The following is a 16,241-nucleotide window of genomic DNA, read 5'->3' as shown; positions in this document are numbered from 1 at the left end:
CACTGTAGAATGTCAAAAATGTGAGAATGTCGGTGAGTAAATATGCATTCTTCTACTTATTTCTGTAATAATGTATTTTCTGGGAGAAGAGAACCAATTTGCATTCCAAGGAAAACTATGATTCAGGTTGTTTGTCTCACATAAGAAAAGAAGCCAAGAACAAATCCAAAGGCGATTCACCGAGGCAAAAAAGCACCGACATTTAGTTATAGGAGGTGCAAAAGTCAGACAAAAAGTGTGCAAAGAAAAAAAACATATCTTTTTGTTTGACAGCAGCCTCTCGCTCTGGGTCGTCCAGTCGTCTCTCATGTCCTCAGAGGCGCAGTGGTGACGGAGGCTCTGAATGTGTGTCAGTTCCAAAGCCAAACGTCTCTTGGCCAAACTCACTAATCAGCGCACTGTCAAACAAAACCATATTGGTGATCTCCTCGACGGCCCGCTTATATAAGGAATGACACAACATGGCGTTTGGTCCTCTCCATATTTAGGCACAGTGTTTGGGCCAGAGGAAATGAAGCGCCCGTGAATCAGCGCAGTGTCATTTTGGCTCAATCAGCCGAGGCTGCAATTTAGACGAGATGAGGCCGAGCGAGCCAACCATCGCAGCACACGCCACACGTTCGCCTACAAGCAGAGCACGTTATATTGACGTTTGAGGCGTTTAGCTGGCACCATGGCAACGCACATTGAATACAGCTGTGGAAGTAGCTTCACTTCCTATGTCATAGTAAGGAGAAGGTACAAGGCTTAGAGCATCAATGCGGTTTCCCTAGAATGATCAGGGAAGAGAGAAGTGCTGGGAAAAGAAGTCAAACCTAAGAAGTGTTTTTTTTTTACTTAAAGCCCGAATAGGTACAGTAACTATTTGACCTTATTATAACAGCACCTTCATTATTTTGATGGTACACTGAGTTCTAATAGGGATAAATGCAGCTCTATCATTCTCACTCTGCGCCCTGGTCACCTATGCAGTATTCGGGACGAAGCCTCGACCTTACCTGGATGTAACTCCATCTGATGCTGCTCCTCCATATTAAAAGGTTCCCTCTGACAAACTAAGAGGACACTTTTATTGTGAAGAACCTATAGGAAGTGAGATGTGTTCGCTCTGAGTGTATCGCTCCGAGTCAGCTAGATTGATTAGCGGTGCTATTGTCGACACAACAGCATTTGGAGATATCCCCCCCCAGCGAATCAGTTATAAACACTGCATAAAGGTTAGCTCTAGCCAGGCTAGCCATTGTTAGCAATACGAGTTGCTAAACAACACATTTCACTGTATTTTGAGCATATAACACTGTACTGTAGCAACATGTCCACAGATAGAAGTTCGACAGTACTGTGTGTATGACTGATCTAATGAGACACAAATAAGACAGACATGCTAATAAACAGTATATACTACAACTTCCACTACTGTTGGAGCGCAGACCTGCCATCTTGTATTTTGAGGTCGGTGAGGCTCCACCGAGATCGGCGGAGAAAATCCGAGGGCAGGTGACGTCACAGGAGTCGTTCCTGACCTTTGAACCACGAAATCCCTAGTTCCCATTACAGATGGAACGGCCCATTAGCGCCCTGTGATTACTCCTTATGGCAGCAGAGGCTGTTGTTGCGGCTGTTCAGCAGATTCCTACATGTTGGGCCTTTAAAGAAAATATATAAATATTTGAGCGAGGAGAGGAGGAACATATGGAAAACATGAATGTGATTGAGTGTGGGGGGGGGGGGACCAACGGAGAGGTTTAAAAGTTGCATGTTTTAGCTTTACATTTCATGGGCTTATCAGCAGCACCCTCTTATCTGGAGTCTTTTTGCGGTTCACTCGTAATGACAGACAGTGGGGGTAGAGAGTCATGGCTTCCTCCATGCCCAGCGCTGTCCCAATCCTCCTGTCAGAGGCCTGCAGATAAACATGAAACAAAAGCCCTCGGTTGACTCAGTGTTTCCAGCAGAGCAAGGAAGGGAACGGGGTGAAGGGAGGGAGGGTGGGTATGGGGGTAGGGTTAGGGGGGATACACACTCTCACACACACACAAACTCTCACACACACACACACACACACAAACTCTCACACACACCCGCTGACACACACTGAGTCATTATTAGCGATCAGCAGCAGAATCTGGAAGCCTTTAGCTAGCCTAGCCGCGCACGCAGCCGGCCGCGGCACCGGCTCCCATGACCAGAGTGCTGAGAGGCTGAAGTGCGTGCGGAGGAGGAGGAGGAGGAGGAGGAGGAGGAGGAGGAGGAGGAGCGGTAATGGGGCTCCTCTGTAATTTGCCAGTTTGATTTGATTATTGGTGAGGTTTGCGTTGGGCCGGGGCCTGCGAGAGAAGGGGGCTAATTAGGGCGATTATGTACGACTTCAAACGGGTCTGAGTGCAGTAGTGGGTGTTGCGTTGTGAGGCGCTCTCTCACCCCGTCGCCCTCGCCCGACTCCCCATGCTCTCTCTCACTCCCAAACTGTTCCCAGGAAGCCTTTAGGATGACCCTGTAGGACCCCAGCTCTTCATTCCCTTTAGCGTTAGTTTATTTACACACACACACAAATAATCAAAAGGCTGAAGAAGAAGAGAAAAAGGGGAGCGAAGAAATATAAAGTGTGTGGCTGAGATGTAACTAAGGTTCATACTAGGCATGCAGCGATATGGAAATGTTGGCCGATAACCGATTTCATTTACCGCATTGTTTCCTCTCAATATGAACATTTCGTCCGATAACCGATATTAAGATTGGTGTTATTTTGCCGATCGGACCGATACCGGAAAAATGACAAAGTTACAGTCGATACCGATATGATCGCTGATACATCGCGCATCCCTTGTTCATACCGTGTATCTACGTGTATCTACGACATCGTGCGTATCGATCGACCCGATTGATGGGAGCTTTGTCACATTTCAGATGTCAGATGTCACATTTCTTCCAATCGTTCCTGTCCCTCTCTACTGGAAACGATCAGATAAAGGGCAACGTGCCAAAAATCAAGGGTCTTCTTTGGACCCCGCTTGGGTCCATAATGACATCCTTTCCAAAGGGAAGCCCAGACCCTGAATCTGAATCATCTACAAAGAAATACATTCCTAACTCCACAAGAATGATGTGCTCTAAAAGAAATGAACTGCTGATCTGTGAGATTCACATTTTTTAATCTTGGTGACATCTTTGTCCCTCAGCCTCAAGAAAAGAACTTAAACTGCCAAGAACTGAAAGCTAAGAGGTGGTTCCATTGCAACATCAGTGTGCAGCAGTAGAGCTACAACTCCGCCATTTTGGCCTGAAGGAGACTACCGTAATGATGCCAGTAAAACATCCTAGAAAGTGCCGTACAAAAGTACCTCTCTAATGGCCTGTGTTCTTTAGTTTAGTTTAGTTTAGTTTAGTTTAGTTTAGTTTAGTTTATTTCGGATCAGAAATACAAATACATTACAGATTACACATTAGTCTTCTCGAAAGAGAAGTAAGTTTGGAGGAGTTTAAAGGAGGCATTTGCAGTCCAAAATGAATGGAAGCAGTGCTGTTGTCAAAAAAGCACCCGAGTTTCAACTCTTGCCTTCTATAGTCTTTGGCCTCACTGTGGTGTTTCTGCACTGCACAGATCACCTGTCAATCAAACGGTGTGGGTGGAGCTTGTATTTTAGGACAATTCCGTTTGAGCTTCTCTGTCTGTTCAGCCATGGTGGCCATCACTGCTCATGCTGAGTACTCTGTTCTTCTTCTTGTGTTTATAACAAACAAACCGGAAATGCATCACTTGCTGTGTGTCAGACACCGGCTGTTTGGAGCAGAAAATGTAAAACTTTGTGCGATATCAGTCGGCGATACCGAGCAGCACCACAGGGCAGAGGGTTCGACTCGTGCAACGACCAACGTGTCTGTCCTCGTCAGAGACGCTGCCTCAGAGGGAAGTGTGAAGAAACAAATTCTCAATTACGCTGGAATGAACTGCTGCTGCTGCAAAAAAAGGGAAAAAAGGGTCTGTTGGTTTGGCCCCAGTCCAGCAGGAGGAGGAGGAGGAGGGCCCCCGGTGTTACTTCATCTGCTGGCAGGTTTCAGCAAGGTGCTCATTTGGAGACGACCGTTATCTCATCCCTGCTGTCTCCGTCTGAGAGGCCGGGGGGCCGGGGGGCTCCATACAAGACCCAGGCTCCTGTTTCTCCTCTGAGAGGCCGGGGGGCTCCATACAAGACCCAGGCTCCTGTTTCTCCTCTGAGAGGCCGGGGGGCTCCATACAAGACCCAGGCTCCTGTTTCTCCTCTGAGAGGCCGGGGGGCTCCATACAAGACCCAGGCTCCTGTTTCTCCTCTGAGAGGCCGGGGGGCTCCATACAAGACCCAGGCTCCTGTTTCTCCTCTGAGAGGCCGGGGGGCTCCATACAAGACCCAGGCTCCTGTTTCTCCTCTGAGAGGCCGGGGGGCTCCATACAAGACCCAGGCTCCTGTTTCTCCTCTGAGAGGCCGGGGGGCTCCATACAAGACCCAGGCTCCTGTTTCTCCTCTGAGAGGCCGGGGGGCTCCATACAAGACCCAGGCTCCTGTTTCTCCTCTGAGAGGCCGGGGGGCTCCATACAAGACCCAGGCTCCTGTTTCTCCTCCAGGATCTTACTGACTGACTCTGCCCTATCACTCATCTCTCATCTCTCTCCCCTCACACACGCACGCGCGCACACACACACACACACACACACATGCACGCAGACACACACACACACGCAGACACACGCACGCAGACACACACACGCAGGCACACACACACACACACACACACACACACATAAAGCTGCAGACATGCATACTGACGTACACATACATTAGGGATGCACAATATATCGGCTATCGTATCGACCGATGTTGATCATGTTTTAAATATCGTATTGGTCCAATGAGTCAAGCTCCTCATTTCATTTTGAGGGCTGGGAAATCATTTGGGCTCACTGCTGCTTCTTATGAACCTGAGGAAATAACTGTGTTGTCCCTCATGAGCCAACCCCCCCATAACTCTTCTTTTCACTCGACTTGTGAGTGTTGTAGTACTCGTGAGTCGTGACTCGACTTGGACTTGGACTAGAACGTTCATGCATTCAGACTCAGGAGTTGGAGAAGAGGACTCGGACCAATTTTTTTGTAGGCCCTAATAATTTGGCATAAGATATTGATAGTCAGATTCACTCTCACGTCCAGTGATTCCGGACTCAGACTCAGGTTACAGGTAATGGGGACTCGACTCAGACTCTTCTTTGGTGACTTCGGTCTTGGACTCGCACTCAAACACTTGGGACTCGAGACTCAACTCGGACTCGAGATACAGTGACTTGACTCCCACACTGCCCGGGGCTAGTCTGTACAGTACAGTACAGTACAGTACAACACTGCCCCGGGCTAGTCTGTACAGTACAGTACAGTACAGTACAGTACACTGGTGTGTTTGATTTGGGAGCCACGACGGTATGTGTCTGGCTGTGCGGCTGTAATAGCTGCTCTGAGCGAGGCAGAGAGGCAGTGAAACGGAACATTAATTTCACATGCAGGTCGAGCCCCCGCTGCTGGAGAGTAGGCCACTTCCTGTCCACACAGTCCTTCACTTCCTGTCCACACAGTCCTTCCCGCTGTTTGGGTTCGGCGTGACTCTTTGTTTTGAGACGGAGGGGTGAAAGACGGAGGCTTGAAACATGCGGGGGGGGGGAGCGCGGGCTGGGATCCTCAGTTTATTGTTTGCTTGTTTTAGACTGGCTGTGTGTATTTGCAGACCAGAGGGCCCAGGGGTCGAAGCTCAGAGGTGGAGGGAGAGCGGGGGGGCGTACTGTACGACGGAGTATTCTAGGTCAGGAGTCACGGGGTCGGGGACTCGTGGCTTAAGTCGGGGGCTTGTGGCGATGATGTCATGGAAACTGCTGCTGTGCACGGAGTAAATAAGCGTCTCCGGAAGCCTGCGACTTCAGACTCGGTCTTCCCCTTATCACCGGCCCGAACGGCCACTTCCTCAGGCCTTCCTCCGTTCCCCGTAGGGACTGGCCAAGTTAACATTTCATCCATTAGAACTGAGGAAAGCAAGTCTGGAACAGGGAAGTGTTGACTGGTTCTTTCTCAGCACCATCCATGCTGTTCCTCATAGTAGCTCTGGAAAGCATGAATGCAAGGTCAATGGGGTCACGCTCCTGTATGTACAAGCTGACTGAAGCTCACTGAAATTGACTGTGTGTGCACTAGCGATTAAATTTTAGTGAACTATCCCTTTAAGGGAATTACCTCTGCTTGGCGAGGGACAACTTCTCTACCCGGTTATACACAACCAGTCAAAAGTTTGGGCACAGTGTGCTGTTTTTCGTCATCTTAAAGCCGTTTTTATCTAAAGGCGTCTGCCTAAATGCGTGAAAGGAGTTTCATAGACAAATATAAATAGTGAAGTTGATGAATTTCTCAAAGGGCGACTACTTTAAAGAATCTAAAATATAAGACAGTTGTGATTTGTTGAACACTTTTTGGTCACTGCATGATTCCATTTGTGTCAGTTCATAGTCTTGATGTCTGTTAGTCTAAAATGTGGAAAATAGTACAAATAAAGACAAATGGGCTGTGTCCAAACTGTTGACTGCTAGTGTATATTTACTTAACAATGGGGCAGTTGGGAAAAGTTGACCGTGGACTAAGTACTAGAAAGAAGAAGAAAAAAATCCCAGGGGAAGTGTCAAATCTCGCCAGGGCAGGAAAGTTACTTTTTTGTCCACCAGTGGCTGGGACAGTATGTCCCCAAATGTAACAGCCACTATTCTCACTCTTCACTCACTATCCATGAGATATTTAGAATAGAAGAGGACCTCCAAATGATTCGTGGTTATCTGACCAGATCAGCCTTGCACTTTAGCAATTTCAGTAGGGTGTGATGTCCGAGGAATAGGTATTTTCTTATTACAATGAGGTCACATTTCGTAATGGAACTTTTCCTGTCGAGAGGCCAGATAATACTATGCTATAAAACACTGCTTAATTGGCTCTTTATTAAATATTAAATGGGGCAAAATGACAGTATTTCCCCCTCCACAGCCCTGTCAGCATAACACCTTGATTAAAGCTTAATCCTAAACCCTGCAGTGTGACACAGCTGTCTGGGGACATGGTGGTTAACAGGTGGCGACCGAGCCTCGGCCCCGGGACTGTAAAATCTTCTGGGATGTTTATTGTCCTTCTTCCTTTTCAGATAGACTTCACCCAAAACGCTTTTGTTCTCGAGACAATCCGCTGTGATTTTTACCCAGTTATGGAGAGAGATGATCTTACAGATTAAGTCGTATTGTTATCAAAACTCAGATGTGGGCCGTGTGAATCAGGCCCCAGTGTTTGAGTCCTGACGGGTTTTTTTGCAGTCATCTCCTCCTCTTAGTCTTTGTGCATGTAACTCATATAGTTTTCTTTTTTTTTACCATGTTCCAACTCATCAGACCGTCCCACAAACAGTACTAAACATTTCTTACTCTTCGTGCTTAATGGTACAAAATGTACAAACATATTTTCGTTGGTGCTCATAAAGAATTAATTCCAACATGAGACGGCCTTTGCGTGTAGAAAATTTTACATTTCAAAGCATGCAATCATCTGTGCTTTGCAAAATTTGAGCAATGAACGTCACGTCAGGATACTTTTTTTTCCAAGAGGGATATGTATTGTTTTAGCATGAAACCCTCCACTTGTCTCTCTGTGTTTTCCGTCAAGTCTTTCCACTTTCAGATTATGGCTGGAAGTGATCTGCAAAAGGCGGCCTTTGTTTTGAAAGCCATTCTCTCCGCCTCCTCGTCCCCCTTTGAGGACTGGATCTGGATCACAGCAAAACAAATAGAAGATATAAAAATACCTCTGGTGACGTCAGGAGGTATGGAAGCAATCCGTCGCCCTTATTTTCCTTCGACAAAAGTCTGTTTTGGACCAACATTTTTTGTAAATGTTTACCTCAAACAAAGAGCCCGCATTGGTCCGTGCCCATATGGCGATCTATGGAAACAAACCAGCGGCAGGCTGTTTCCTGCAGGCCTGCCCAACGCAGAGCAGCGGCTCTGGCTGACGGCGGCGGCGCGTTGTCGTTTTCAGTTACAGTTTTAAAAGCATTGATCCGACGCTTTTATCCAGAGCAGCTTTTCACTTGTGGGAGCGCGTCGGTTTGGTGTCGTCAGCAGGAATCATGGAGGCAGTTAGTTGCAGGGAAGGAACCTCAGTTTCTCTAACAGTTAAGAGGTCTAATAAAGGTTTCTTTGACACGGCAGTTGTTCACAAGCTTCATTTTACATTCCTCTTTTAAGCTGTTCGCTGACATTTTTGTTCAGTGACTTGCGATCAGTGAGCCGATGGGAATTCAGTTTGACAGGACACAAGAGTTGCTGATTATACCTCCTGGTTACGATGCAGCTTCTCATCACTAAACCATCCTGCTGCACAAAAAACGGCCCGAGAGGCTTCATCAGTTGCGATGTTCTCTGGGGTAGCGGGGTGGTGAAACATCTCCGCCTCGTCTTTTTAAGTCCAGTGGATTTTGTCTTTAAATGGGTGTGGACTGAAATCAATCTACTCAGACAGAAAGACTTGGAAGTTTGTGCGTTTGAGAAAAAGAAATCAAGGCCTTGAAAGTTTTCAAAATAGACATAAATAGACACGGGTCATTGAAAGTGCTTGAATTTATAGAGTTTGTACAAGTATACAAATTGAAGTTTTTTTTTTTTGTAAATATGTTTTACACAGCACAGTTGAGAAGTGTTCCCGCAGCCTCTCTCTCATATTAGTTGTTGTCTATGAGCTTCTGTAAAGCATGCTAGTTCTCATTATAAACAGCCCTAATGTTGTAACCGTAATTAACCTTGATCCGTGTCTCCAACTGCTGTATGCCATGTTGTGTGCTTGAGCTCGAGGGAATTGGGCCTGGAAAGTCCTGGAAAAGTCCTTGAGGTTTGATGATTAAGAAGGTGTGGGAACCCCTGGGTTGTGACATGATACCCAATGCATCTCCTGTGTGGCCTGGAGGGAACCCGGCTCAGTGGCGGCGGCGGTGTGTTTGATTCTGTTTGTGTTCCCTGTGTGTTCTCTAGGAAACGACAATGAGGAGACCTTGTACGAGGGCACGGACCCGGGCCTCCAGCCAATCAGGGTGCGCACAGGATTCAACTACAACCTGACCAAATCCATGGACTCCACTGGCCAAGCCCTCCTCTGACCGCAGGAGCTGTGTGTGTGTGTGTGTGTGTGTGTGTGTGTGTGTGTGTGTGTGTGTGTGTGTGTGTGTGTGTGTGTGTGTGTGTGTGTGCAGGACAAAATGTACAGCGTGAGAGAGAAGGGGTGTGTGTGTGTGCGTGTGTGTGTGTCTGTGTGTGTGTCTGTGTGTGTGCGTGTGTGTGTGTGTGCATGTGTGTGTGTGTGTCTGTGTGTGTGCGTGTGCGTGTGTGTCGTCGTGATACGTGTCTGGATCAAGATTTCGCTTGTTGTTGTAAACGATAATGATGATGACTCATCTCTGTTGGCCTAACCGAGGATCCCCGCCCTCCATTTTGTCGCTGTGGGATGAAAACCTCACAACTCCAGCGTTGGTGGTTTTCGTGTTTTAACTTCAGCTGAAGGACTGGATGCATTGGCTGTTGAACAACATACTATAGAAGCCGCTACATCGGCTATGTAGAATTGACCGACGGATAATTTGGAGCCAAATGTATCTGCATTGAGTTGTTAGAGGCAGATCTTATTTCACCTTCCTGGTCATTTTGACGCCAGCGTCAAAAGTGATTGTGTTAATAAAGAGCAGAACACACCTGAAGCGAGCCGTTTGGTGTCCATATTTGGCCCATATCTTTGAATGATGCTACCAGCTAAATTACCCACTTAATCTGCAGTCATAGGCGCAATTTGGAAGGCTGCTTGTGCTATTTCTGTATTGAAGGACATGATATTTTGTGCCGATAACCAATATGTTTCCAATTTCCCCATTATTACACTGGAATCCACCACACCTGGCCACAATGGCAGATAAACACTAGGATACATTACTAACTTTAAATGAAGAATGAATGTACACAAGTATCACTATATAAGAATATCTCTTTATCAGTCTAAGCCTATAGTTGTATTACCTTTGGAAGTAATTTAGGTTCAAATTGGTGAGTCACTGCAGATGCACAGACTTCACAAAACGGCATTGAAAATGTCCAGCATGTTCCTGTGCCTTTAAAGTCACACGCTGTGAAGCTGGTGTGTGCTGCTGCTGCTAACGGGTTAACGAGTCAGAGCGCCGATGATAAAGAGCTATGCTGAGTGCAGGCTGCCAGACAGGTCAGTGTTGTATTAACTCCTTATCAGCTCATGCGTGGGTGAGTAAGAGTTACAGTCCCGTCTGGCTCTCTCTGCAGGAGCCAAGGACACCAGGAGCAAAGTTAACGCTGGAAAACTCCCGCCAGCTGACGGCTGTGCTGAGTTTCAGATTTGAAATATGTCAGCTCTCAAACTGGCCCTCCAAGACCTTTCATAGGCCCACCTTCTGTACACAACAGTGCTGTTAGATTTTCAAAATCATGCAAGGGGGTGTGTGCGTGTGCGTGTTTGTGTGTGTGCGTGTGTGCGCGTGTGTGTGTGCGTGTGCGCGTGTGTGTGCGTGAGTGTGTGTGTGTGTACTATAATAAGGCAGCACACAATTGCTCAACTGCGGAGCGTGAGGTGCACAGTGCTACAAATGAGTGCGCGAAGCTAGAAATGGAACCACACACTTGTTTATTTGATTTATTTTACTTGTTATTTATGCATTTTGTTGTCTTTGTAGAGTTCTCATGTAATTTTTGTAATATTTTGTTATCGTGGTTATTGGGTTGAGAGGTCTTTGTAAGCTTCTCTGACTTTTTTGTCTTAATTGCTGTTTGTATTTTGTTTTTCCAGTGTTTTGTTTATGATTTGTACTAAATAATACATCAAACTATAAAAAAAAAAAAGTAACCTCCGTGTCTGTAACTCAAGTGAAAGCTCATGCAAAACTTAACACAAGCCCTTCTAGATCACCACATAGATCGTACTTTATTGACCGTACGTTATTGTATTGCAGGTTCGAGCCCCCGTGTTGGCTCCAGCTTGGTTGGGCGTCCATACTCCATTCAGGCACAATTGGCCGTGTCTGTGGGTGGGAAGCCAGATTAAGGGTATGTGTCCTGGTCGCTGCACTAGCACCTCCTCTGGTCGGTCGGGGATGCCTGTTCGGGGGGGGGGGGGGATGGGGGGAGGTGGACTAGAGGGAATAGGGAGATCCTCCCACGTGCTACGTCCTGCCGGTGAAACTCCTCGCTGTCAGGTGAAAAGTATGTATTGCAGGAAGCATGTGCTAGTCTACAACTCTCCCCAGATCGGCGGAGGGTGTGGATCAACGACCGGGACAGCCTAGCAAGGGAATTGGCCAAGTACAATTTGGGATGAAAGGGGGGGTACTACAAAAATCAGAGAGAATCGTTCACAAGGTAAATGTAGTTGTTGACATTAGTGCATAAACATATCAATAATAACGAACAGTGGCACAGTACCTGCTGGGCGCACAGCGCTCACGTGCTACAGTGACAACACAGCATTCAGTGCAAGAAAAACGGATTCAGTCACGTTTTCAGCACAGTGGCTTTTCTGCAGCCGTCAGCACAGAACCTTTTTCTCCATCATGTAAATGTGCCTGGTAGAAAGATTAGATTCTGCACTGATTCTACAGTTACATGACGCTTCAGGATCTCTGGACAGATGACCCTTTCATGTGTGTAACACACACACACACACACACACACACACACACACACACACACACACACACACACACACACACACACACATTAAAAAAACCATGACATTGAAATGATAGTATAATAGGTTTAATACTATATAGCACATTAAATGCTGTGACTGCTGTGATGCTATTGTGCGTTTTCAAAATGCGAGATCATAAACCTTTCAAAAGAATCACCATGTGGCCTCCTTTTTAGCCGTTTAGCTAGCGCTCTGGTCCACATGAGCGGATCCACTGACCTACTTAGCCTGAGTGAGCAGTGAACGAGTCAATGTGGCAGTTGATGGACCCCCCCACTGGCTGTTTCGGGGGATTGAACCTGTGATCTTTCAGTTACAGGTCAGTCTCCCTGCTGCCTTGCCCTCCCATCAGTTCAGATTGACCCCCTAGGTCTAATCCTCCATTCACACTTGGAGCAGCTTGGTCGATGAGTCGCTCTGTTCTGGCAGATTGTGGGTGATGCCAGAGGCGGTCTGCAGTGTTTCAAACAGGGTAATTATGTCATTATCACTGCTTTGCTACAGTATTGCCTTTCATAACCTTACACTGTTTGAATGAATGAACATAGCTCAGTAGCACATGGGATTGTGTAGCACTGATGAGAAACGGACAAAAAGCTCAAATCTCACTGCTATAATAAGGCAGGGAGGGGTTCCTTGCGGCGCACAATTGTTCAATTGCAGTTAATTGCAATTGCAGTTACTTAATCGTTTACCATTGGCACCAGCAACTGTTCTCCAAACATCATTTTTGAGATGTTTGTCCCTGTATTCTTTCAAATGAAAGTACTGTAGTCGAGAACTGGGGAGCTTTCAAAGGCTGGGATCAACTCCTCGTCCATTTTACATTCGCCAGGCTGACATGTTCACGAAACGCCAAAGCGCTTGTTGAGCGTCCGCCGTCCACACTAACGATTGCAACTAACGATTCTTTTCTTTATTGATTAATCTGTTATTTTCTGGACTAATCCATTAGTTACTTGGTCTATAAAATGTCACAAAATGGTAAAAAAAAATCCATCACTTCTTCCCCAAAGCTCAAGATGACATCCTCAAATGTCTTCTTTTGTCCTGACCAACAGTCCACAACCCAAAGATAATCAGTTTACTAGAGACTAAAGAAACCAGAACATATTCACATTGTGAGCAGGTAGTAGGGGTTTTACTAGGCTTGTGTTTGTGTGCACAGATGGTACCCACAAAAAGTGGCGGTATGCACAGTGCTGTCCTGACGGCGTGTATACAGTGCAGTGGTTGGGCGTGTTGTGATAGCTGTAGTTAAACATTGCTGAGGTGCCCTGTGCTGCTCAGCGGTGCAGATGACAGGAGAGGGGGCCGGGTGGGCTGTTACACCAGTGGACCTCGTCCTAGCACCAACCTAACAGCGGCCTGACTCAGCTGTCCTCATGCTAGCACCAAGCTAACAGCGCCCTGACTCAGCTGTCCTCGTGCTAGCACCAAGCTAACAGCGGCCTGACTCAGCTGTCCTCATGCTAGCACCAAGCTAACAGCGGCCTGACTCAGCTGTCCTCATGCTAACACCAAGCTAACAGCGCCTGACTCAGCTGTCCTCATGCTAACACCAAGCTAACAGCGCCTGACTCAGCTGTCCTCATGCTAGCACCAAGCTAACAGCGCCTGGCTCAGCTGTCCTCATGCTAACACCAAGCTAACAGCGCCTGACTCAGCTGTCCTCATGCTAGCACCAAGCTAACAGCGCCTGACTCAGCTGTCCTCATGCTAGCACCAAGCTAACAGCGCCCTGACTCAGCTGTCCTCATGCTAGCACCAAGCTAACAGCGGCCTGACTCAGCTGTCCTCGTGCTAGCACCAAGCTAACAGCGGCCTGACTCAGCTGTCCTCATGCTAGCACCAAGCTAACAGCGCCTGACTCAGCTGTCCTCATGCTAACACCAAGCTAACAGCGGCCTGACTCAGCTGTCCTCATGCTAGCACCAAGCTAACAGCGCCTGACTCAGCTGTCCTCATGCTAGCACCAAGCTAACAGCGCCTGACTCAGCTGTCCTCATGCTAACACCAAGCTAACAGCGGCCTGACTCAGCTGTCCTCATGCTAGCACCAAGCTAACAGCGCCTGACTCAGCTGTCCTCATGCTAACACCAAGCTAACAGCGGCCTGACTCAGCTGTCCTCATGCTAGCACCAAGCTAACAGCGGCCTGACTCAGCGGACCTCATGCTAGCACCAAGCTAACAGCGGCCTGACTCAGCTGTCCTCATGCTAGCACCAAGCAAACAGCGGCCTGACTCAGCTGTCCTCATGCTAGCACCAAGCTAACAGCGGCCTGACTCAGCTGTCCTCGTCCTAGCACCAAGCTAACAGCGGCCTGACTCAGCTGTCCTCATGCTAGCACCAAGCTAACAGCGGCCTGACTCAGCTGTCCTCGTCCTAGCACCAAGCTAACAGCGGCCTGACTCAGCTGTCCTCATGCTAGCACCAAGCTAACAGCGACCTGGCTCAGCGGACCTCATGCTAGCACCAAGCTAACAGCGGCCTGACTCAGCTGTCCTCATGCTAGCACCAAGCTAACAGCGACCTGGCTCAGCGGACCTCATGCTAGCACCAAGCTAACAGCGGCCTGACTCAGCTGTCCTCATGCTAGCACCAAGCTAACAGCGACCTGGCTCAGCGGACCTCATGCTAGCACCAAGCTAACAGTGGCCTAACTCAGCGGCCCTCGTACTAGCACCAAGCTAACAGCGGCCTGGCTCAGCTGTCCTCGTGCTAGCACCAAGCTAACAGTGGCCTAACTCAGCGGCCCTCGTACTAGCACCAAGCTAACAGCGGCCTGACTCAGTGGACCTCATGCTAGCACCAAGCTAACAGCAGCCTGACTCAGCGGACCTCGTGCTAGCACCAAGCTAACAGCTGATTGTCAGGATTTTGACAAGCCACTTGACCAAATAGCTTGACCAAAATAGCAGATAAAAAAGACTAGTTTTCGGGCATGATTGACAGGTCACCTGTCCAGTGATTGCGCAGCTCGCCGATCACGGACTAATAGCAGGCGGTGCTGCGGCTCTGGAAAACCCATGCTTGTCCAAATATGACTACAAATACATCACTTCTGGCTAAAAAAAAAAAAAAAAAAAAGATGGCAGCGGCCAAAATGCCAAACCATGAGGCTTCAAAACAGTCTATGAACAAGACACATCATTTCTGGAGTTCATGGGCCCTTGACAGGCGCGGTTGCCATGGCGCCCGTTCCCATGGCTTCTGTTCCCATGGCCCGGGAGCCTTTAGGGGAAGTTTGGTTGATTAGCCAAACAATGGTGTTATTTCGGGTGGTTCCTCCTCGTTTTTCTGTCGTTGCGTTTCTGACGTGTGGATGCTGCACACAAGTCTGCCGTGTCCGCCCGCTTCAAGGAGCACGAAGCAACGCCATGCTGTTTGTTTACAGCTCGTGGTGTGTGTGTGTGTGAGCGTGTGTGTGTGTGTGTGTGTGTGTGTGTGTGTGTGGGTGTCTGTGTGTGTGAGAGCGTGAGTGTGTGTATAGGGGACTTTACAGCCCGCTGCCAATAAGAGGAGGGAAGCAGCAGGCAATAAGGTATTCATACACTTTGAAAAGCCTGTGTGTGTTTTTCTTTCTGCTGATATGCTGTTTGTTCCGGAGACGTTCTTTTCACTGCACTCAAAGGATCATGGGAGGTCCCCCCACCCCCCATGGTGTGCTACTTATGAATATTACATATGTTTTAACACTCTCTAATCCCTTGACCTTTTAGCTTGTGTTTTAGCCTGAATCAACACACTGATTAGGTCTCCACTATGACTGGGTATCATTAAAAAATTACGATACGAATACCCTTAAACTAAAGTGATACCAATACCAATAGAGTACTTAATTTGACCGTTTTTTCTACTTCATTCGTTCATTCATTCACATACATCGCGCTTGATTTCATCACCACAGACTATATGGATTGTAGCTGCTGCAGTAGTGAGCCAGTCACACATCACATTAAATCAAAGAACGCTTGCGGTGATTGGCTGCGAACAAAACCATACAAATACAGTCGTTGTTTTTTTCTAGATCTGCGTACATAAAGGATCGAGTGCAGTCATCATTTAACTGGAGAAGTTTCGATACCTCTTGGGTACCAACGAATACCCTGGTCTCCACTAATCCTTTTTCATTTGGTCAGACACCTTACACGGCTTACAGAGCTCACGTTTGTTGTTGTGTGAGATATATCACACTATCGTTAAAGGGATACTTCTCATTTTTTGGAACCCTATCTCTATTTGTTACTTAACCGATGATGGTAGATTCCCTTCTCAGCACAGTCCATGCTGTTCATCATTACTAGCTCCAGATAGTGAGCCACAAACCAATACAAGGTCAATGGGGTCATGCTCCTCCTGTGTGCAAGCTGACTGAGGCTCACTGAAATGTCCTCCACAGTGCACACAAAATACATTTCAACATTATCATTGGTAAATA

The 16,241-nt window shown here is 47.5% G+C and overlaps 1 protein-coding gene across 2 annotated transcripts in view; it reads left to right on the top strand.

Moving 5' to 3' along the window:
- The window catches only part of rad51b (RAD51 paralog B), an 89,487-nt gene extending 78,619 nt beyond the window's left edge, over positions 1 to 10,868 (top strand). Inside the window, exons 10-11 of one of the 2 annotated variants that reach the window (XR_014553053.1) lie at positions 9,071 to 9,248; positions 9,289 to 10,868. Coding sequence is in view for 1 of the 2 variants with exons in the window: in XM_083643652.1 (XP_083499778.1) it covers positions 9,071 to 9,195 (125 nt within the window). In the remaining variant the exon portion in view is untranslated. Of the gene's footprint in view, positions 1 to 9,070 lie in introns of both variants that reach the window. The other variant, XM_083643652.1, reaches the window with a different exon arrangement.
- Positions 10,869 to 16,241: the final 5,373 nt, after the last annotated feature.

This window comes from Poromitra crassiceps (genome assembly GCF_964638095.1).
Source record: "Poromitra crassiceps genome assembly, chromosome: 9".
NCBI classification, from domain to species: Eukaryota; Metazoa; Chordata; class Actinopteri; order Beryciformes; family Melamphaidae; genus Poromitra; species Poromitra crassiceps.
This window is presented reverse-complemented; position numbering and strand designations above follow the sequence as displayed.